This window comes from Bubalus kerabau, chromosome 13 (genome assembly GCF_029407905.1).
Source record: "Bubalus kerabau isolate K-KA32 ecotype Philippines breed swamp buffalo chromosome 13, PCC_UOA_SB_1v2, whole genome shotgun sequence".
NCBI lineage: Eukaryota > Metazoa > Chordata > Mammalia > Artiodactyla > Bovidae > Bubalus > Bubalus kerabau.
This window is the reverse complement of record NC_073636.1, coordinates 4,107,086-4,130,275: the sequence shown is the minus strand read 5'-3', so window position 1 is coordinate 4,130,275 and position 23,190 is coordinate 4,107,086. Positions and strand designations below refer to the sequence as shown.

The window sequence follows — 23,190 nt, the reverse complement described above, 5'->3', positions numbered from 1 at the left end:
ACAGAAAAATCAACTACAGATGAGCTACAAACTCAAATGTGAAAAGTTAGCAGCATTCAGAAAATGTTTTTCATGAGCTCTGAGAAAGGAAGGTATTTTTAAACTAGATACAAGAAGTATAACCCAAAAAGAAAAAGAATGGTAGATTTGGCAGTATTAAGATTAAAACTACTCTACAGACTGGAATAAAATATTTGCAATCCACATAACCAGTCAACAACTTATAAACTAGAACATATAAAGAACTCTCAAAACTCAATGGTAAAAAAATAAAACCAATCCAGTCAAAAAGTGGGCAAAAGACATTACCAGGTATGTCAGCAGAGGACAAACATGGGAAATAAGCATGAAAGACACTCGAATCATTTTATGCTGTATGCAAATGAGGCATCATATATATGCACAAATAGTACACCTGAAACTAACAAACAGTTGTTCAGTCATCCAGTCGTGTCCGACTCTTTGCGACCCCATGGACTTCAGCATGCCAGGCCTCCCTGTCCCTCACCATCTCCTGAAGTTTGCCCAAGTTCATGTCCATTGTGCCATCCAGCCATCTCATCCTCTGACGCCCTCTTCTCCTCTGCCGTCAATCTTTCCCAGCATCAGGGACTTTTCCAATGCGCCAAGTGTACTGGAGCGTCAGCATCAGTCCTTCCAACATGTATTCAGGGTTGATTTCCCTTAAGATTGACTGGTTTGATCTCCTTGCTGTCCAACGGACTTTCAGGAGTCTTCTCCAGAACCACAGTTTGAAGGCATCAATTCTTTGAAGCCTTGCCTTTTTTATCGTCCAGTTCTCACAACCGTATGTGACGACTGGCAAGACCATAGCCTTGACTATATAGACCTTTGTTGGCTTGACCATACATAACAGTATACACTGACTATATTTCAATTAAAAAAAAACACTCAACATCATGAGCCATCACTACATACCTACCAGAATGGCTAATAAAAAAGAGATTAAAAAAAAAACAAAAAACAGGTAACACCAAATGCTAGTGGAGATGCAGAGAACAGGCATGTCTCCTACACTACTGGAAGGACTGTAAAGATCACAGAGCCACTCCAGAAAAGAGATTGTTGACAGCTTCCTACAAAACTAACCATGTACTTACCACATAATCTAAAATTTGCACTCCTGGTAATTCACCCCAGAAAAATGAAAACCTAGGCTCACATAAAAATTTGTAGCCAAATGTTCATAGTGACTTTATTCATAACAGCCAGAAACTGGAAACAGCCCAGGTGTCCTTCAGTGGGTGAGTGGTTAAACAGACCTGGCGTATCTGTACCATGGGACATCACTCAGCAACCATAACTGAACCGCTGACACACACGACCGCTTGGCTGGATCATCTCAAGGGGATGATCCTCAGGAGAAAAAAGACAATCTGAAAGGTTATAGAATGTATGATCCCACTCATATAACATTCTTCAGACAACAAAATTATAGAAGTGAAGACCACATTCGTGGTTGCCGGGGGTTAGGAACAGGGAAGCTGCAGAAGGAAGCTCTGGCAATGGAATTCTACACTGTGCTTGTGGTGCTGTTTACAGGAATAGAAACACATGATAAAAACAGCTACACAAATGCATGTAAACTGGTTCCATCTCATAGGCTCTGGAGGTTGTACCGATGACAGCTTTCTGGTTTTAATAGCTGCACTCTAGTCACAAAAGATGTCACCACTGGAGGAAGCTGGGTGATGGGTACAGGGGACTCTGTGTACTTTTATGCCAATTTGGGGCAAATCTATAATTATTTCAAAACAAAAAGGTTAAAAAAATTAAACTTCAGTTGGGGAGGGGGGTGCGGTGGAACCACAAACTGAGAGAAGGTGTGTGTAAGACGTGCAGACGCGTATTCATAACAGAACAGGCCAACAGAAGGGACGGGCAGCAGAGGCGCCAGAGCGCACCAGCCTCCCTGCCGAGTGTCCCCACGTGTGGCGAGGCGGCGGCGGTGGTGGGCGTCTCTGACTGACGCCTTGCGTTACTGCTGCCTTGACGGCCACCCTGCGGCGGTGAGGGGCAAGGCCTTCACTGTCCTTTTATGAAACCCCGAGAGGCTGAAGTCTAAACACAGGAAGGCCATTTGCCAGAGGCCTGGGGCAGCACACAGGGCGCTCTCTCCTCTCAGTGCCTGTTGTCCGGGACAGGACAGAGGAAGCCGCTGACAGCCGTCTGCCTCCCCCAAGGAGGGAAAACCACAGGTGGGGGTGCCAGGCGGTCTCAGGCCCCAAAGAGCTGGTCGTCCTGAAGGGCCCAGGCCTCTCCAAGAAGCTCCAGTCTCCATCTTGGCACTCTCCAGCCTCGAAACCGTCACGCGAGGAACTGGAGCAGGTATGAGCCCCACCACCCCCCGCTCAGGGACCGTCACAGCTCCGAGGCCTCCACAGCCAACTCGGGCATGTGACCTTGAACACGCAGGGCCAGCACATATGTGTGCATATGCATGTCACACTAGAGAAGGTCCTCTCTTCCTAAGATCGTGTTATCATTGGAAACCCAACTGAGCTGCCGCCTGCTCCTCGGGAGCCCTCTAGGGATCCCCAGGGTGAAGGGTCCCTTCTCTGGGCCAGCCCAGCCCTTCCACACCCCCTCCACTCACTTAACTCTGCTCCTCAGTCCCTCCCCTCCCTGTGACCAGAGCTTTCTGAGAACAGGTGCCATTCTTATTCCCTCTGATAACCTGGAGCAGGGCAAAGGTAAGTGTCAAGCCTGCTAATTGGAATCTGCTGATGTTACTGAAATCAGTGGCTACAGACTGTGTTACTGTTTTAGACTTATACCTATTAATCTAATACATCTTTACCGTCTCCAAATCCCAAATTCCTTATTAAACCCTCTAAACAGGAGGTCAAGGTACTCTGGTCCTATTTCAATACACAAATAACACGTAAGTTACATATATCATGCAGCCAAAGTTGAGAGAGCTGAGATGCATATAAATGTAAAGAAAAGATGGAAGTGTTTTGTATTGAACATAAGGGGCAATAGATACCTGGTTGAAGTTTTAGGTCATCAGTTCAGTTCAGTTCAATTCAGTCGCTCAGTAGTATCTGACTCTTTGCGACCCCATGAATCGCAGCACGCCAGGCCTCCCTGTCCATCACCAACTCCCAGAGTTCACTCAGACTCACATCCATCGAGTCGGTGATGCCATCCAGCCATCTCATCCTCTGTCATCCCCTGCTCCTCCTGCCCCCAATCCCTCCCAGCATCAGAGTCTTTTCCATTGAGTCAACTCTTCGCATGATGTGGCCAAAGTACTGGAGTTTCAGCCTTATTAGGTCATAAATGTGAGGTTTTCAGTGACTTCTGTTTTTGTCCTTAAAATACTGACATCCTTACATTCATCTGAATGAAAAAGGTATTATTAGCCTCTACATTAATTAATCTGCGAATATCTTTAGGTTTTTCTGGACTTGTTTTACCGATCATTAAAAGATAAATGTGCACACACACAGTTAAAAAGCAAACACGCACCTTAAAAAATTACCTTCCTAGGCTCCTAGCATTACTTTCAGGAGGGAACAGCAAGCTCAGGGCCTGGGGTTCAAAGCATAAATGTTAAAAAAGTTTTATCAGAGCTGCCGATTCGAGTCTACATGCAGTGGAATTTTTACTTTACACCCTGTTTTTAAGAAGTTCAGAACAAGCTCCAAAAAGATCAATTTTCCAAATATCTCAAAGCATATAATCTTCATAAACATACTGAGAAGTTAAAGTATATGTCTTACAAACAGTATCTCATCCTCTACCCTGCATTCTTGAGCCCATTTTCTCTGACCTGAAAACAGGCATTCTTTCACAAAAAGTCTTCAATAGCGTCTGACCTCACCAAAAATATGTGTTTATCTGTGTTTTTAGTGGAGAGGGAAAGATCCTAAAATCCTTAAGAAAATTAATTTGGGGAGGGAATGGAAGTAGATGAAACAATATCACGATTGTCCTGTCATTTAAATACAAAGCAGAGATAAACTCTAATAAAGTTTGTGACCTTCTAGATTATTCCGTGGGAAAATTCAAGGCACTCTGAAATTCACATTTGTCTTCCATCTAGCACTGCCGGTCTGCATCACAAGCCAAAGCACCTACTCCAGATTTAAAAGATCAGAAATTAGCTTTAGTCTTCTACTCTCCAGATTTCAAACTTTACCAAGAATATGTTGTACTCTCTTCTATTGTCTTAAAACAACAAAGGCCCTAGAATTTATGAAGGAACTACTGTAATTCAGAATGAGAAATCATTTCATAACCTGTTGCCCCTACTCCCCTAATCTAATTTTATCACACACGCATAAAAGGACAATATGAAGAAGGAATCACAAACCTTAACAAAATACCAAGGAAAAATGATAAATGAGTAAAGATCTTGCTGACAACAACTCTGATAAAATTTGAAAAGGTAATTACAGTGTAAAAAAGTAGTGAATCAGCTTTTCCTATTATTCATATGATAATTCTGAATGCCAAAGTGAACTTGGAAAAACAAAAAAACAAAAAACAAACGGAAACAACAGGAAAATAATGCGAGTGACAAAAAAAAAAAATTAGGATTTTGTTTTCTTTTTCTTTAAATGTAGGTCATATACTGAAATCTCCCACCAAGATTAAGTCCACAGTTCACTCTATACCCTTAACGTGGTCATCTAAGCCAAGTTCTGGGCCTCCCATTCCTGTGGGGCCCACAGAAAATCCCCACCTGGCCCTGTGTGGTTGCTTCACTAAAAAACAGCATCTAATTTTTATTTAATACTTTGTCAGAAACAGGCGCTGACCCACAAGGCAGTCATGGTCTCGGGTTCTAGCAAAAATGACATGCGTTCAAATCCTACTTTTTTACATGACCTCAGACAGCCTACTCAGCACCTCCAAATCTCCAGAGAAAAGCAACTCAAAATCACAGTGAGATGTCATCTCACACTTGTCAAAATAGCTATCATCAAAAAGACAACAAATAAGCGCTGGTGATGGCCAATATTTTGGCCACCTGATGTGAAGAACTGACTCACTGGAAAAGACCCTGATGCTGGGAAAGACTGAAGGCGGGAGGAGAAGGGGACGGCACACTGACTCGATGGACAAGCTCCGAGAGCTGGCGACGGCCAGGGAAGCCTGCGTGCGGCAGTCGGAGGGGTCGCAAAGAGCCGGACACGACTGAGCAACTGAAGTACTGGTGAGGATGTGAACAAAGGGGAGCCTTTGTGTCCTGTAGATGGGAATTTAAATTGGTTAGCCACTATAGAAAACAGTAAGGAGGCTCCTCAAAAAATTAAAAATATAACTGCCATACGATGTGGCAATTCCACTTTACAGTATTTATCTTTAGAAAAGAAAAACACTAACTTGAAAAGGTAATCTGCACCTCCATGTTCACTGAAGCATTAACCACAATAGCCAAAACAGGGGAGACATCCTAAGTGTCCATGATAGATGAATGGATAAAGAAATTACGGTGTATGCATATATATAATGGAATGCTATTCTGTCATGAAGAAAGGAAATCCTGCTCTTTGCGACAACATGAATGGGCATTCTTCTAATAAGTAAGACAGTGAAAGACAAATATAATATGATCCACTTTTCTGTGAAATCTAAAACAAAACAAACACCAAACTCAGATACAGAGAAAATATTGGTGGTCGTTGGTGGGGCAGGGGCAGGGGGCGGGGTGTTGAGGAACGGATAGTAGGGGATGGTGAAATGGGTGAAGGGGGTCAAAAGGTACAAACTTCCAGTTATGAAATAAGTAAGCCCTGGGAATGTACCACATGGTGACCAGTTAATAAAACCGTATTATACAGATAACCCTTGAACAACAAGGTTTGAACTATGAGAATCCACTTCACTTGGATTTTTCCCAATAAATACATACTACAGTATCACATGATCCACAGTTGGTTGAATTCGAAGATCTGGAATCTCAGATGGGGGCTGAGTTGTGAGCTTGTCACTGTAAAGTTGTATGCAGATTTTCAACAGCACAGAGGGTCAGCACCCCTAACCCCCTGAGTTGTCTAACTATATATACATATATCAAACAATTGTGTTGTACATATGAAACTATTACGTTATACATAAATTATATCTCAATAAAAGAGATCCAACCCACTAACAACTCAATATATATGACATGTTTGGCATCTAAAAAACTATAACGTTTCATTCAGAAAACGTGAATGCATAAACTAAACAATGTCAAAGACAAAGTCCCAAACAAACACAGTCTACCACTGGCACCTCCTAGGTTCTCTGTATCTGGAAGGCCTGGGTGTTCTTTGGAAGCAATGATGCTAAAGCCGAAACTCCAGTACTTTGGCCACCTCATGTGAAGAGTTGACTCACTGGAAAAGACTCTGATGCTGGGAGGGATTGGGGGCAGGAGGAGCAGGGGATGACAGAGGATGAGATGGCTGGATGGCATCACCGACTCGATGGATATGAGTTTGAGTGAACTCTGGGAGTTGGTGATGGACAGAGAGGTCTGGCGTGCTGCGATTCATGGGGTTGCAAAGAGTCGGACACGACTGAGCGACTGAACTGAATGGCCACCAAATAATTACTTTTTTTTATTCCAATGTGAAAATGACCACTATGGAAATAAAAACAACCCAAATGCCCTTCAGTTAACAAATGTGCAAACAAATTAGTCTAACAAATTGCTGAATATAGCAATTACAAAGGAATGAAGCACTGATACTTGCACCAAAGATGGCTCTCAATTATAATGAGTGAAAAAAAGCAGACTACCCCACCCCCCAAGACAGCACATACATGAAGATTCCATTTAGATAAAATCCTGGGAAATGCAAGAGTGACAGAAAACAGAGCAGCAGTTGTCTAGAAGAGCCCAGAGGGTTTACAAAAGGAAAAGAGAAAACTTCTGGGAGGTGATGAGTACATTCACTATCTTGACTCAAGTGTTGATTTCATTGGTATATGCATGTAAATCACCATCAAACGGTATACTTTAAGTATGTGCTGTTTACTGTACGACAATCATACCTCCATAAAGCTATTCAGAGAAAAGAAAAAGATCATTAAAAAAACCTCTCACTCACACATCTTCCTGGCTTGGCATATTGTATTTAAATCACCCTCTTTCCCAAATGGATACGTGGCCTAAAAAGTCATGGAACTACAATACCTTTCCCCATTAGTGATTTGAATGTATGAACAAAACTTTAATAATCCGAAGACTTAAATAGAATAATACCTAATTAACATTTACATAGCCGTGATTATGTGCCAAGCACTGTTTTCAGCACTTTTCTTGTATTAACTTATCTGACCCTCATATCAACCCTATTTTTGAGATGAAGCAACTGACTCACTGGAAAGACCCTGATGCTGGGAAAGATTGAAGGCAGGAAGAGAAAGGGACGACAGAGGATGAGATGGCTGGATGGCATCACCGACTCGATGGACGTGAGTTTGAGTGAACTCCGGGAGATGGTGATGGACAGGGAGGCCTGGAGTGCTGTGATTCATGGGGTTGCAAAGAGTCGGACACAACTGAGCGACTGAACTGAACTAAGGTATAGTATAGGGTTTCCCTGGTGGCACAGTGGTAAAGAATCTGCCTGCCAATTTAGGAAACTCAGGTTTGATCCCTGCGATGGGAAGATCCCCTAAAGAAGGAAATGGCAACCTGCTCCAGTGTTCTTGCTGGGAAACCCCATGGACAGAGGAGCCTGGCAGGCTACCGTCCATGCGGTAAGCAAGAGTCAGACACCCCTTAGCGACTAAACAACAGACTGAAGCACAAAAGGGTTAAGAAATCAGTTTAAGCTGGTAGCTGGAGGAGCCAGAGAGTCTGGCTCTAGAGTTCATTTCCAGACCCATTATGCTTACTAGCATATACAAGATACAGTATAGGAAAATCAGAAGCAATGAATATTGCACTTGCAAAATACTTCTTTTCCTCACATGCACAGAATATAAATATCCACTACATTTTGTAACATACACAAGAGACTAAATAGAACATAACAGGACCTTCATTCTTCTTTTCCCAATTAATATTTAGATGGATGAAGGAAAGGCAGAAAGACTGGATAACTTGCTTAGGACACACAATAAACAGCAAGCTGATGGGTTACTAAGAAGCTAGTTCACCACATTTCCAGTCCAACTCTCTTCATAATTATTTTAAGTAAATCTACAAGGGAGAAAAATCTAACAACCAGCAACACAGAAAATATAAAACTCATTTGTTGTTTCTCAAATACCTTAACTTCCTTAAATTCCATCCACAGGATCTCAGAGTCTACTGATACTGGTCTGGGTTGTTGGTTTTTTTAAGCACCCCAAGTGATTTTTTCATAAACAGCCAAAGCTGAGAACCCCTGAAATGAATTAAATTTAGATTTGTTATTTTAAAATGACAGAATGCAAGGTGCCAAAAAAGCTTTGGTAAACTATGCTCCAAGGTTTTCCAAGTTGATATTGAACTACTGAAAACATACAGAATTTTGAGTTCAACTTCAAATAAATTAAAAATAAAATATGCACATAGGACCAAAGGTGTTGCATAGCACATGTTACATAACAGTATATGGGGCTGACAAATTCTCAACTTTTTAGAATGCTAAATTGGCATCTTGACATTAAACTGATGGATATAAAAACCACATGTCCACTGCATTTAAAGCGTGGACTATACTGACCATATATTGTTTCAGAAGCACAAGTTGTAAAAAGAAAGTCTTTGTCTTTAGTCCGTGCCCTTAGTCAGTGCTGTCTGAACTTAAGATGCGCTTCTCACGGCAGATTCTGATTCAGTGGCCTGTGGATGGAGTCAACGGCGTTTCTAACAAGCTCCCAGGTGATGCTCAAGCGGCTGATACACAGTTCAATTGGAGCAGCAAGGCCTTAAGTACCTTGAATATTGTTTGTAAAATTAACCAGTTCATCTACAAATGCAGTCGGGTCCAGGATCCAAGAAATGAAGTGTCAGTATGATTTATTCCTAGTCCAGGAGGAAAAAGGAGCGGGGTAAGATAGGGGAAGGAGCAAGCAAATACTTGTTTGTATATTATAGCAGGTCTAAGAACCAGAAAACACTGTTACTTGCCCAACCTAGTAGCTCTCAAGGTGACAGAATGGAAACTCCATGAAATAAAGTGGTTTTAATTTACTACAGAATCCTTACAACCTAGTACACACCAGGTACTCAACAAATGTACTGAATAAATGAATGAATGTATATACAAACACAATCTGTATGTGACAAACCAAAAACTGTCTGGGAAGGGGAATCTGCTGCTGCTGCTAAGTCGCTTCAGTCATGTCCGACTCTATGCGACCCCATAGACGGCAGCCCCCCAGGCTCCCCCGTCCCTGGGATTCTCCAGGCAAGAACACTAGAGTGGGTTGCCATTTCCTTCTCCAAAAGTGGAAGTGAAGTCGCTCAGTCGTGTCCGACTCTTAGCGACCCCATGGACTGCAGCCCACCAGGTTCCTCCATCCATGGAATTTTCCAGGCAAGAGAACTGGAGTGGGGTGCCTTCGCCTTCTCCATACAATGTAGATGTTTGATATAAATACCTGGCCCAGTCACTGTACTCCATTTTGTCCAAATAATAACAATTTCCCAGACCAAAACTTCCACTGTCAAGCCCAGGCTTCCGGCACCCTTCTGTTTAAAATAGAGGAGGAAGCACAGGGATAAGGATTCAGGAAAGGTTCACTAACCAAAGGAAATAACCGAAGCGGGAGAGGAGCTGGGCTCACAGCAGAGTTCAAGGGAAGGAACATCTTAGGTTCCCAGCATTTCCAAGTTCTTACCTACGATGGTGGCAGGGTTTGGGGTCGGACTTTTGTTTAGTTACTGTCCAGGGTACCTGGCTGTGCAAACTCAGACTAGAAAGGAGGCCAGAGGCTCACAAGCCAGCCTTTGGAAGCTCGGGTGTTCCGGGTGCCGACCTCCTTCCCGCTTCCTGGGCGAGCAGAGAAGTCCTGCCGCCGCCCAAACACAAGATGGCCTGGGTTGCTTCGCGGCCCGCTTGAAGCCACAACCAGGACTTAAGATGGCGGCGAACACTAAGCTAACGGCCGGAAGAGCGCGCGGGATCTTCCAAAAACAAAAATGTCCTCCGTGCAAGGTCTCGCGGCTTCCAACGAGGGCCCAAAACAATCATGGCGGCAAAGGACCTCTATCTAGAGATCGAGAACAAGGCGAGCTCGATTGGCCGGTGACAAACCAGTTACCCGCTATGCCAGGGAGAAGGGCGATCGAGAGAGAGAAAAATAAAACGCAACATTTCTGTGACACAGAATGTTTCTTGAAAATTACTAGCACAAAAAGGGGGGAAGTCTCCCGAATGTTTAATGGGGAACGAGTATAGAAAACACGGGTTGGCAGATGAAGGTGGCTTTCTCAATGGCGGGTGCATTTTGAGACAGTTATCCATGAGCATAACTTCTCTTACAGTTCCTTTGAACGGAAGAATGCAGTCTTGGCCCTCGAACGCATCAACGGGAGGGGAGACGGCACGGACATGAGCTAGCCGGCGAGCGCACAGACTCAGGGGCCTCAGACCCCCGTAAGCCCCCGCGAGGACGAGGGGCGGACGCCGCGCCGCTGAGGGCCTCCCGCACGCCCCACTCCACAGGGGCGGCCGCGGCGGCGCCCTCTCTCCGGGTCTTCTGGGCGGTTGCTCCGGAAGACCGGGGCTGGTGAGCGGCCGCGGGATCCGACGCGTCGCCCTTGGTCAAGACCGGAAGGCCCGGGACCCGCCGAGCGCAGTTGGTCACGTTTCCATTCCATGAGCGCCTCTTAAGCGCGGGCAAAAAAGGAGACATTGTGCCTCAGCAAGTCCGTGTGACCCGTCATTTAACGTTTCCACTTCCGACAGTGTGCCTAGAGTGACACCAGACGAGCCCCGCCCCCGGTCTTCCGGTCGCCACCACCGCGTCCCCGGCCGAAAGCGTCACCAACGCCCGGAGGAGCCGCGGGCCTGCGCGAGCGCGGGGCTGCGCATGCTCGGTTCCCAGCGAGGGCCTAGCTCCGAGAGCTGCGGCGGCGCAAGGTGCGGCCTTGGGGGGCTGCGGGCGGCGGCTGGCAGGCAGGTGAGAAGGCCAGGGCCGCCGCGGGGAGCCGGCTCTCTGCCCGGCTGCAGGGGGGCCGGGGCTCGTCGGTGCCTCGTCCTCGCTCGGAAAGGTCACTGAAGGAGACCGGGGGCGGGGCTGGGGGGCCGGCTCCGTAGAGACTGCGTTTAACCTGCAGCCTCGGCGCTGGGCGCTTGCTGCCGGGAGGAACGCGGAGGAGCGGGGGTGCTCCGAAGCTGTGCGCACAGCGCCGGGTGTGCACTCTCCTCTCTCGGATCCGCGCGGCCGCACCGAAACGTAGACGGAAAAGGCGCCCGAGGGAAGGCGCCGAATGCCCTGGCCCCGAGACCTGTGTCTGCCTGAAGAGCCGCCCTCTGACGGGAGCATTCCGCAGCATGTGGCAGTACTAGCTCGGACGGCAGAAGCAGGACTTGGCGCTTTGGACATTCTGGGCATGGAAACCCTGTTGAGATGGAGGCCTCCTGAGGTCATATGCTTCTTCCTCCCATTCCAGAGCAGGCTCACATCCTGTTGGTGTTTCAGAGGCTCGCTCTACCCGCAGTTTCATTCATGCATTCATTAACACCGGCAGTTTATATTCATATTTGTCACACTGCCTAGTTAGCAGATACAGAAGTGGCCAAAACAAGCATGGCCCTGATCACATTGACCTTATATTTAATGATGGGAGGGGCAACAGTCAACAAGTACATTGATAAATGAACAAGATGTTTCCAGATTGTCCTAGATGGGGTTCCCTGGGAAGCTGACCTAAGGAGATTTATGACCAGGACATTTATTACTACTTTTTGGATCTTACCAAGGAAGAAAAGAGGTAGAATGATGGGTAGAAAAAGTTGAGCTGCAGTATGGTCCCAAGGAGAGTGTCTACCGAGTTTCACAGTAACTCTGAGAGTTGTCCCAAGTTGGAGGGAAGAATCAAGACTATATCCCTGCAGTGATCAGTTATTGGATACCCACTGTTCCCGAAAGACGGCATAACTTCAACTCTTCGCACAGTCAGTCCTGGGACTGACATCCGTCTCCACACTCCCCAGAGCTTGGATCAGACAGGAGTCTCCAGAAGTGCCTGTTTGTATTGAAGATATTGTACATACGATAGGAATAATTGCTGCCCTGTATTGAATGTTCACATATCAGATATTGGATAAATAAATATTTACGTAGGTAAGACCAAGACTAAGTGAAGTTGCTCAGTCGTGTCCAACTCTTTGCGACCCCATGGACTGTGGCCTACCACGCTCCTCCATCCATGGGATTTTCCAGGCAAGAGTACTGGAGTGGGGTGGCATTTTCTTCTCCAGAGGATCTTCCTGACCCAGGGATTGAACCCGTGTCTCCTGCATTGTAGTCAGACGCTTTACCATCTGAGCCACAAGGGAAGTCCTAGGTAAATACCTAGGAATTCTCATTATATAGCACCATGTTACAGACTATGAAATTGAGGCAAGAAATAAGCCTTTGCTTAAGATCATACCTAGTGGGGGAGGTTAGAATTTGATTTCCGTCATTACTCAAAGCATCATTATACTGGAACCCTCATATTTAATCACTTAGCACCATTATCTTCATTAATTGTTGTCAAAGAAACAAATATGAATTTATCACCCTGTCTTTGCTGTTTTGCTTTGTCCTTGAGTTTCCTTCTTTCCTTCATGATGAACTTTCCTGGCCCTCACTTTTGGAGCCTGTTAACCTTTTCTATGGGAGAAGGCAATGGCACCCCACTCCAGTACTCTTGCCTGGAGAATCCCATGGGCGGAGGAGCCTGGTAGGCTGCAGTCCATGGGGTCACTAGGAGTCGGACACGACTGAGCGACTTCACTTCCACTTTTCACTTTCATGCACTGGAGAAGGAAATGGCAACCCACTCCAGTGTTCTTGCCTGGAGAATCCCAGGGACAGGGGAGCCTGGTGGGCTACTGTCTATGGGGTCGCACAGAGTCGGACATGACTGAAGAGACTTAGCAGCAACCTTTTCTATAACATCCTGAAATCTAGTAACAGAGTCCAGTGTGAGTGCCAGGTATGTGATAACTGCACAACAACCTTGTGATATGGCTGTCAGTGTTATTCTCATTTTATGGATGATGTACATTGTGAGGTTAAGGAATCATCCAGGGTCACAGCCAGCTGTACTGTAATAAGGCAGAGATGCAAAGCCCAGGCAGTAGGATTCCACAGCTAGTCCACTTAATCACTACACAACAGTGCATTCTTACTAAGACGATGTATTGTGCTTTACCTTCTGGAAACTGGTAGGCAGGAACTAGATCCCATCTTTTGTGCTGTACAAAGAAGTGTAGGTTTCACTTCTAGTCAAAAATGTCATTGAAGGCTTCTGAGCAGCACAACTGTATCTGTTGTTGTTTTCGCCAAGATAGCAGTGTTAAGAGGGTAGAGAATGGAATAGTGGTTTTCAGATTAAAGCTTCAGAATTACCTAAAGAATTTGTTGAAACACAGATTACTGAATCCCAGTATAGAGTTCTGATTCAGTAGCTCCAGGGCAGCCCAAGAGTTTACATTTCTGATAAATTCCCAGGTGATGCTACTGCCATTGGCGAAGGAACCACACTGAGAACCACTGGACTAGAAGCAAGTGAGGTAATGAGGGTCTGGACTATGGCGGTGGGGAGAAATTGTGCAAAAGAAATGTCAGGTCAAATGGAGAATTGGGTGACTGACTTGATGGGGAGTTTAAGAAACAGCAGAATCCACTGTATTCAGATTTTCCAATCGAACAGCATGGTAGATAATTTCTTTATTTAAAAAAAAAAAAGCCAAAGCAGGAAGTAGAGGAGAAACAGCAATTTGGGAAGGAAAGAGGATTCATTTTTATATGAGATGAGTTTAGACAGTTGTGGGGAACAGCAACATGGGATATGTGGGACTAAGGTGGAAATGAAGGCATGAGAGTCACCGATGGGTGTGCTAAAGTAGAAGCTTTGGGTGTGAATGAGGACACCCAGGAAATGAACAGAGGGAGAAGACAGCCAAGGACAGAGCTTTGAGAAGGGTGAACAGTGGAGACTGAGGGACCATTAAAGGAGACCGAGAAGGATCAGACTAGCCTCAGGTACTTAAAGAGTTTCAAGAACTCATCAAAAGTGCTGCAGAGAGATTATAGGGAGAGATTGTGATCTTTATAGTCAAAGCGGTTTCCATGGAGAGTGGAACAAAAGCAAATTACTTGGGTGTGAAGATGGAAGTGTGAATTGGCTTTGCTGCGGCTAAGTCGCTTCAGTCGTGTCCGACTCTGTGCGACCCCATAGACGGTAGCCACCAGGCTCCACTGTCCCTGGGATTCTCCAAGCAAGAACATTGGAGTGGGTTGCCATTTCCTTCTCCAATGCATGAAAGTGAAAGTGAAGTTGCTCAGTCATGTCTGACTCTTAGCGACCCCATGGACTGCAGCCTACCAGGCTCCCCTGTCCATGAGATTTTCCAGGCAAGAGTATTGGAGTGGGGTGCCATTGCCTTCTCCTGGGAATTGGCTCTAGAAATGTGTTATTTGAAAGGAATCAGTGTCTAGTAACTAAAAGGAAAGGCCAGTAAAGGGCAGTGGCTTTAGGGAATTTGCTTTTGGTTCTTTTCAGTGGAGAAAAACAGTTTTGCCAAGGAGGAAGACCAGTTCCAAGTGGGAGATGGAAAGTAGAAGTTGGGGAGGGGAGGGGGTGATGGAGTTGGGACCCTGAAGACACAGTGGCAGGTGGGACTGACTGACCAGAAGTGTCTGGTCCTCCTCCGAGACAGTGAGGAAGGACATGAAAATGGGAGCTGAGACGGAAGTTTTACCACATGGGAGCGGGAAGCAGAGGGGCTCAGACCCAGTAGCCACAGTGTCCTCTGGCCAGTAGGTTATCTGCAGAAACCAAGTTAGAGAGTAAAATAGAAATCTCAGAAATGGTGAGGACAGAAACCAGCCCTTTTGAGATTCAGATCCGACCAGGGGAACATAAAGGCATTGCTGCAGCACTAAGAGCCCAGTCCACTGTCTTCAGTAACTCCCCACCAGCTTCCATGTCAAATGGCAGGTGTAAAGATGGTGAAAGGGACTGGAAAGATTCTCAGACAACCCTAAGTTTTATAACGACTCTCCACACTTTTCTGATAAGCCACAGCCTGCCAGAAGGCTGATCGTCTTTTCCTCGTTGGTTGCTACTTATTCACTTGCTGTTCAAATTTTAGGTTGTGGACAGTTAAAAGTTCCCATATAAAACTTGTGATGCTTCCAGTATACTACTTATTTATAAAGACACTGAATTCACAGTAATGGAGTAGAGGATATCAGAGATCGTAAAATGCTTATGCCTTTACCATGCTCTGCGCCTGCTCCTGACCCGCTCCAGACCAGGCTGTGCTGGTCAGCTGATTCTGACCAGTTACTGCCTACTGGTCAAGGTAGGGGAAAGATTTTGCAGAAAGGAAACTTAGAGCTCAGGTTCAGCAGTACATATACTAAAATTTGAACGATACAGAGAAGATTAGCATGGCCCCTGTGCAAGGATGATAGGCAAATTCATGAAGCGTTCCATTATTTTTTCATAAGCCTGGTGGCTCAGACAGTAAAGAATCTGCCTGCGTTGAGGGAGACTCAGGTTTGATCCCTGGGTCAGGTTGGGAATATCCCCTGGAGAAGGGAATGGCAACCCACTCCACTGTTCTTGCCTGGAGAATTCCATGGACAGAAGACCCTGGTGGGCTACTATCCGTAGGGTCACAAATAGTCGGGACAGGACTAAGCCACTAAGACACATGGTCCACTCAGTTAATCAAGGATTGACAGTAATTTTTTTGTTGTCTGTGTTTTGACAAGACTGGAAAAGTTCAGCAAAGCTGTTATTTTAGGTGATGTAGTTAGAAAAGGGGGGGGGGGGTGGGAATTATTGTTCTGTTTGGCATACCAGTCAGTCAGTTCAATAGGCCTGAAGACACCATGCAGTCCTTTCTAACGTGTACACAAAATTGCCAAAATGTGAACTGTTGTATTAAAATTGAGGATAAAAAGAACTACTTTCAGGATCAGTAATTAGATTTCAGGAACGAGGAATTCACAGATACTTAAAATCAACATTTGTCACGCCAGAAGAAAAGGCATTATACAATTCCAATAAATTTAATGAAATATCGCAGCCACAAGAGTTGGGTTAATTAATTGTTTAACTTTCCATTTAGTGTTCTTTTCATGTTTAAATTATATTCAATAATTTTTAAAAATGTTTTAAACCTTTTTTTTTTTTCAAATTTAAACGGAGCCAGATGAAGACGTTAAGAATCTGCCTTACACTGTGTTCAAGCGGCCAGCAGATGGCGCCCCGCAAGCCCAATAGGCAGAATGAGAGCCTTCCCCGCATTGCCTGCATCCGGGTTATTGTAGGCCTAAAGGATAGCGAAACGCTGTGGTTTTAACTGCGTGCATACAAAGAGTAATCTGATAGCCAGGGCCAGGTTGTTTAGAATTAAGTGCCTTTTTTTTTTGCCCTTCACGTTACTGATCAGTTCTATGCAGTCAAAAAGATTATGATATTTTAGTGGGGCAGAGATGTAACCAGTTTTGCTCCATTCTGCTCATTAATCTCTCACTATTTATTCTGCACTAAGAACTGAGCTTTAAAAAAAAAAAAAGCGGCTAAAATTAGCTCCACTCATCCATTACTAGATCATGGGTGTGTGTTTGGAGGATATGGGCTTGTTTGCCCTCTCATTTTGGACCAAGTGGCACAAGACCTGTTAACCTCTAATGTATCCCGCAGTGAGAATAAAGACATGCCAGGTGTAATACACTGGGGAACTTGACCTCAGCGACCCGCGCAGCTATTCAGCATGTGCCCAGAATGTTCTTGGCACACATCATTATGCACTGGCAATTCTGATTGACTCTTGCCAAAGCTGAGATACTAATACTCAACTTTTGAAAATTGCCATTAAGAATACCAGCCTAGACTTTAGGGCTCCAAACTCCAAGATGTGTGCCATATTAACTGACAATAATTTTAGAATCATTTAGTGTTTCCTCATATATAAACTGGTCTCATAAAATTGCTATGGAAACAAATAGAAAAAATAGGAAACTTTTTGAATAATACAAAGTATTTGTTTTGGAAAGAAGGATATAAGAAAGCATCTGTGTCAATGGTGTATAAACATTTTCTATACTTAACAGAGGCATTTCAATGGATAAAACTGTAAATATCTACTTTCTGTTTACTAATGTAAAATTTACTAATCTCTTTTCCTTTTTCTTAGTTTCCTCCATCTTTGTAAAAGAGCCCCACACATTCTGCTTTCATTTGCTTTTCTTAGGAGCGTGTTTAGAGAGGACCCAGGAAAGATACGGGCAGTGGCAGGTAGACTGGAGGAGGGTAAGGAAAGGGAAGACGTCTTCTTGCTGTGGTTTGTGTCACTGCTTTAATCCAAGCAAACTTGAAACGCTCTGTGAATGAAGAAGCACTAACTCATTTTAGAAGCCAGCCTGTTTTTGCTTGGCAAATGTGATCATTTTGAGCATATTCTTGAGAAAATCTTGCTTCAGACTTAGGAATCTCTTCTGTCCATAAAATAGTTCGACACCACTTGGAATAACTCTTTGCCAAATGTTTTGAGGGAAGGGCCATCTCAAGAAAAGCTGTATCCAGCTTTGTTTTCCATCCCCAAGTTGGAACTCCCTGTCTCCCTGCTGTTTAGCACTGTGAACCTTTGTAAAAGTCAAAGTTTTAAAAACCTTCTTGTTAAATTCATTTGAAAAATGAGTTAATTGTTAGGAATTCTAGTAAGACTTTGATTATCCTGAGAAGCAGCATAGAGAGGCTATAGCATGGACTCTGGAGGATTTACAAGAGTACTCAGCATGTTTAGCAATAAAACTGAAAAAAATCTCAGATTCCTATCAATCAGTGATCTGTTAAATTACGATATCGCCATAAAAGCTATATAACTACTAAAAATCATAATGAAGATTTATATTATTGGAGGGAGAAGAGATTACAAAGAGAGAGTGTATATTGCAATCACATTTTTGTTAAAACCAAAAAGATTACAGATTTTTTTAGCTTTCTTATTACTGTATTTTCTAACTTTAAAAAGTAAGCCTGTGTTATAGTTTTGAGAAAAGGGCAGTGATACTAAGTTTCATTTTGAAAATATTCCACAAAAAGACTTTAGAAGAAAAAAATGGATTAAATCAAAATTGTATACCCCTAGTATATTTGATTGTATTTAAAAGTCCCACACAGAGAAGGCAATGGCACCCCACTCCAGTACTCTTGCTTGGAAAATCCCATGGACGGAGGAGCCTGTTAGGCTGCAATCCATGGGGTTGCTAAGAGTCGCACACGACTGAGCGACTTCACTTTCACTTTTCACTTTCATGCATTGGAGAAGGAAATGGCAGCCCAGTGTTCTTGCCTGGAGAATCCCAGGGACGGGGGAGCCTGGTGGGCTGCCGTCTGGGGTCGCACAGAGTCAGACACGACTGAAGTGACTTAGCGTAGCAAAAGCCCCACAAGAAGATACGAGAAAAATAAGGAACACATTACTTCACTAACTACTTTGTTGTCTTTTTCTTACAACTAGCAAGGAGCCTTATTTAGTAAAGTCTAACGTGTCTGCCCTGGTATGTGATTTATACAAGCGACAGTATATATAAAATGCTGGAAAGACACTGTAAAAGAAACGAAGTAGGTGAAGATTACTGTGCCATTGTGAGTCTATCTTACTTGCTGGAGATGGTGTGATACTCAGCGTGTTTATGTGGATTTAAATGTGAAGACTCTAAAAGTACTTTGTAAAGTAAAATGCCCTGTCATTCTGATCTTTATCATCTTCCAAGCCTCACAAAGGACGACAGAATAATCACTGGAAGTCAGTTACCTGCTTTTTCACCTCCATTAGCCAAATCAATATATGAGACGCAGAGAATATGAGGAAATGGCTGCATGTAGGTGTTGAGCAAATATTAAAATTATTAAATCAGGAAGTGCTGTTGCTGGGCCTCAGTGATCATTTGGCAAATAATGAGTTTTCAGCCAAAATATACTAATTGCAAGGCTGAACTAAACCTAAATCTAGAAAAAGATGCACTGATCCTTAATGCATCTTATTCTAGTGGAAAAGGATACTCGCCTGTTAAACAATATAAACAGAATGGAGTACCTCCCTTGTCTTAACCCAGGGAAGACCCAAAGAGACCTTGAGTACAGGGAGCCACGTTGATCCTAATCTGAGGGCTCCTAGCACATCACATTCCATACTGTGATCTGTTGTGCATGGAGGGAATAGTACCACAGTCCAGACATTGCTGTTACAGCTTGGACCTGGATTTATTCTGAAGTTTAGTTACTGAGTTATTCATCTCAGCTTTATTATTATATTCTTTCATTCCAAACATGGAGAAGGAAATGGCAACCCACTCCAGTATTTTTGCCTGGAAAATCCCATGGACAAAGGAGCCTAGTGGGCTACAGCTCATGGGGTCACAAGAGTCAGACATGACTTAGCAACTAAACCACCACTACCCCTGTTCCTAATGAGTCTTTTCTACAAGCTGTTTTCCTAAAAGTTTATAACTCAGGAAAAAGTGACAAATATGATGATATGTTAGTGATCATGAGAAGTAAACAGGGGCAGAGGTGCTGTCTATGAAAAGTGCTGTGACTTGACAAGCTCATGTCAAAAGGGACAGAGTTGGAGATGCTTAAATTCACCTTAAGTATTGAGACTGGATGTGAAAGGACAGTATATCCTGATCCTTTAATTGAAGGTATTTTGTGGACAAAAATGCCACCTGTCAACACAGACCATTGACTTTGGCACAGCCTCAAGTCCCTCCTTCCATCTCAGAAGTAAGTCTTATTCAAGCTCTTCCCTCATTATTCCTGATCACCCAGGGCCTCCCTCAGAGGTTTTATTGTTCCTCAAATCTCAAATGCCCCAAAGGCTTTTGCACAGTGGGCTCCACAAAGAAATGTAATCATGATACAATTATTTGTGATTGACTTTCTCCAAAGATTAGAACATGAGTATGTCAATAAAAGGTATGGTCCTAAAGGTTGCAAAAAAGCATATAGAATGCCAAAGCCCTTGAGGGAAGGGAGAGGGCTAAAAATACTTGCAGTTACAAAGCAGGCCATGATTTCTCTAGCAATTTGTTTAAGTTAGCAAAAAAGTCCTTATGAAATGTGAGTTTGTACTTCGAGGAGAAATTGTTTCTAATGCTGGGAATAATATATGTACATAGACATAACTCTAAGCATTGTTTATTTTTAATATGTACATACAGAACACAGTTCAGATATGTAGCTCATTAGTCCTATATTTTAATCTTGCCTTAAAAGGGAAGGTATAAATAAAAATTATGTTCAGACATTTTTCTAAGCACATTCACACAAAATTACCATAAGCGATTTCATAATGGAACTCACATATATGCCACTGAACCTAATTCTTAACAGTCCTTATTGTCCTTCATTGCCCAGAAGAGAGCTTGGAGAGCGGGTCCATTCAGAGCATTATGAGTGTGTAAGCTCATCACTAAAGCCTAGTGAGCTCCCTTGAGTAAAAAAGTGTAAGAAGTCTTTAGAGGTCATCTAGACTTACAACCCCAAACCCAACAGATCATCAGAAACAGACCTCCTGGGCCACATTTCATGCTTTCCAGAACAGACAGAGCAAAAAAACTGTTCTTAATACTATCGAGCTTTGAAACTGCAGACAAGTTCCTAGCCCTAGTTTCTTCAAGTAAACTTTGTTGACAATAACCCTTATCGGTTCAGTTCAGTCACTCAGGTGTGTCTGACTCTTTGTGACCCCATGGACTGCAGCACGCCAGGCCTCCCTGTCCATCACCAACTCCCAGAGTTTACTCAGACTCATGTCCAGTGAGTTGGTGATGCCATCCAACCATCTCATCCTCTGTCATCCCCTTCTCTTGCTTTTGATCTTTCCCAGGGTCTTTTCCAGTGAGTCAGTTCTTCGCATCAGGTGGCCAAAGTATTGGAGTTTCAGCTTCAACATCAGTCCTTCCAATGACTATTCAGGACTGATTTCCTTTACAATTGACTGGTTTGATCTCCTTGCAGTCCAAGGGACTCTCAAGAGTCTTCTCCAACACCACAGTTCAAAAGCATCAATTCTTCAGCACTCAGCTTTCTTTATAGTCAAGCTCTCACATCCATACATGACTACTGGAAAAACCATAGCTTTGACTAGATGGACCTTTTTTGGCAAAGTAATGTCTCTGCTTTTTAATATGCTGTCTAGTTCGGTCATAACTTTTCTTCTAAGGAGTAAGCGTCTTTTAATTTTATGGCTGCAGTCACCATCTACAGAGATGTTGGAGCCCCCCCAAAAAAGTCAGCCACTATTTCCACTGTTTCCCCATCTATTTGCCATGAAGTGATGGGACCAGATACTATGATCTTTGTTTTCTGAATATTAAGTTTTAAGCCAACTTTTTCACTCTCCTCTTTCACTTTCATCAAGAGGCTCTTTAGTTCTTCTTCACTATCTGCCATAAGGGTGGTATCATCTGCATATCTGAGATTATTCATATTTCTCCTGACAATTTTGATTCCAGCTTGTGCTTCATCCAGCCCAGCGTTTCTCATGATGTACTCTGCATGTAAATTAAATAAGCAGGGTAACAATAAACAGCCTTGATGTACTCCTTTCCCGATTTGGAGCCAGTCGGCTGTTCCATGTCCAGTTCTAACTGTTGCTTCCTGACCTGCGTATAGGTTTCTCAAGAGGCAGGTCAGGTGGTCTGGTATTCCCATCTCTTTAAGAATTTTCCAGTTTGTTGTGATCCACACAGTCAAAGGCTTTGGCATAGTCAATAAAGCAGAAATAACCCTTACAGGACATAGTTAGTAGTGATAAGGGTAAACACTCTAAATGCAGAGGCTCAGCACAGAAATGTGGAGATGGCATTCACAGAGTTCAAGCCAAAAGTCTTCTGCTAAAATTGGGACCAATGCTTGACAACATTTCAGTGGAAAGATCATCACTCACATTCTATCAGAATGCAGAATCTGAATTCTCACTGCATATTTAAGGATTGCCATTTGGTTCTTCTGTTAAAATTGTGACTAAATGGATTTAACTTGTTGTGGTTCAGAGAAATTAATTATATAAAGACAATAACATTGATGCATGAGTGTTCCTAAAGTTTCCAGCAGCTTTCCCAGCAGGTGATGTTGCTCCTTCATAATTGCTGACTAAACTTTTAGTGTTGTCCTGTATGTTTCCAAGCCTGATCTCCTGCCATCCCTGTAAGTCTGCAACTTACCTCTTTTTGTTAAATAACATTGCAATGTATTGTACCTAGAAACTTTTTAACAGGCAGCTTTTATTAGAGGGCAGTATTTTGCTTGTGCTTTAGAGGTGTAATTTTAGAGGGATTTTTTTTTTTTTAATTTTGTTTTTAACTGTCAACCTTTTCTTAGGTACACTGATGCTGAAGTACTATGAGCTTTCAGAACTTCTGGAAAGACTACAAAGTTCTGGTTGTTATGGTACCTCTGATTGGGTTCATACATTTGGGGTGGCACAGGATCAAAAGCAGCCCTGTTTTCCAAATTCCTAGTAAGGACAACCTCTCTGAACCAGACAGTCTGGCACTTACAAGTCCTAAGAAGAACCACCTCCCAGGGAAGTAGCAGGCTTGCAAGTTTCAGGTGAGTTTGATTTACCCCCTCAAAATGCATTTATATAGGAAAAGCAAAATATAGGCTTTGTTTTGCTTTGTTGTTGTTTAGCAGCTAAGTCATGTCTAACTCTTTGCAACCCCCCATGGGCTGTTGCCCACTAGGCTCCTCTGACCATGGAATTTTCCATGCAAGAGTACTGAAGTGGGTTGCCATTTCCTTCTCCAGGGGATCTTCCCAGCCCAAAGATCAAACCTGCATCTCCTGCATTGCAGGCTGATTCTTTACCACTGAGCCACCAGGGAAGCCCTTGTTTCCCTTCATCAGTTTTTATAACAAGTTAATGTTCTAGTAGCAATGAGAGTTTTTGCTCTTGATGAATTCAGAAGTTTGCATAAATTTGAATTATCACAGTCATTATCATCAATATTCTTTCTAATGCTTAAACTGTCCCATCTTAG

At 43.6% G+C, this 23,190-nt stretch overlaps 2 protein-coding genes and 1 non-coding gene across 9 annotated transcripts in view; 2 read left to right on the top strand and 1 right to left on the bottom strand.

Moving 5' to 3' along the window:
• The window catches only part of SLX4IP (SLX4 interacting protein), a 225,532-nt gene extending 214,625 nt beyond the window's left edge, over window positions 1-10,907 (bottom strand). The window contains exons 1-3 of the mRNA XM_055543391.1: window positions 9,802-10,907; window positions 8,682-8,983; window positions 8,244-8,360 (exon numbers count right to left, since the gene is read on the bottom strand). The gene's annotated coding sequence lies outside the window, so the exon portion shown is untranslated. The remainder of the gene's footprint in view (window positions 1-8,243; window positions 8,361-8,681; window positions 8,984-9,801) is intronic.
• Window positions 10,908-10,947: 40 nt separating this feature from the next.
• Window positions 10,948-22,759, top strand: LOC129625279 (uncharacterized). 7 transcript variants are annotated; one of them, XM_055543395.1, is made up of 4 exons: window positions 10,950-11,085; window positions 13,630-13,691; window positions 17,391-17,449; window positions 22,529-22,759. In XM_055543395.1, the coding sequence occupies exon 4, from the start codon at window positions 22,550-22,552 to the stop codon at window positions 22,739-22,741; it is 192 nt and encodes a 63-aa protein (XP_055399370.1). In that variant the 5' UTR covers window positions 10,950-11,085; window positions 13,630-13,691; window positions 17,391-17,449; window positions 22,529-22,549; the 3' UTR covers window positions 22,742-22,759. The 7 variants fall into 7 exon arrangements, 6 of the variants coding, with proteins under 6 accessions (XP_055399371.1, XP_055399369.1, XP_055399368.1 ...); XM_055543396.1 differs by lacking the exon at window positions 13,630-13,691 and having other exon boundaries at window positions 10,948-11,085; window positions 17,391-17,434; XM_055543394.1 differs by lacking the exon at window positions 13,630-13,691 and having other exon boundaries at window positions 10,948-11,085.
• LOC129626314 (U6 spliceosomal RNA) lies at window positions 15,521-15,628 on the top strand. The gene has a single exon (XR_008701920.1). It is a non-coding gene; the product is annotated as a U6 spliceosomal RNA (small nuclear RNA).
• Window positions 22,760-23,190: the final 431 nt, after the last annotated feature.

Coding starts and splice junctions, on each gene's coding strand:
- LOC129625279 (XM_055543393.1), top strand. CDS start 22,550: ATGAGCTTTCAGAACTTCTGGAAAGACTACAAAGTTCTGGTTGTTATG.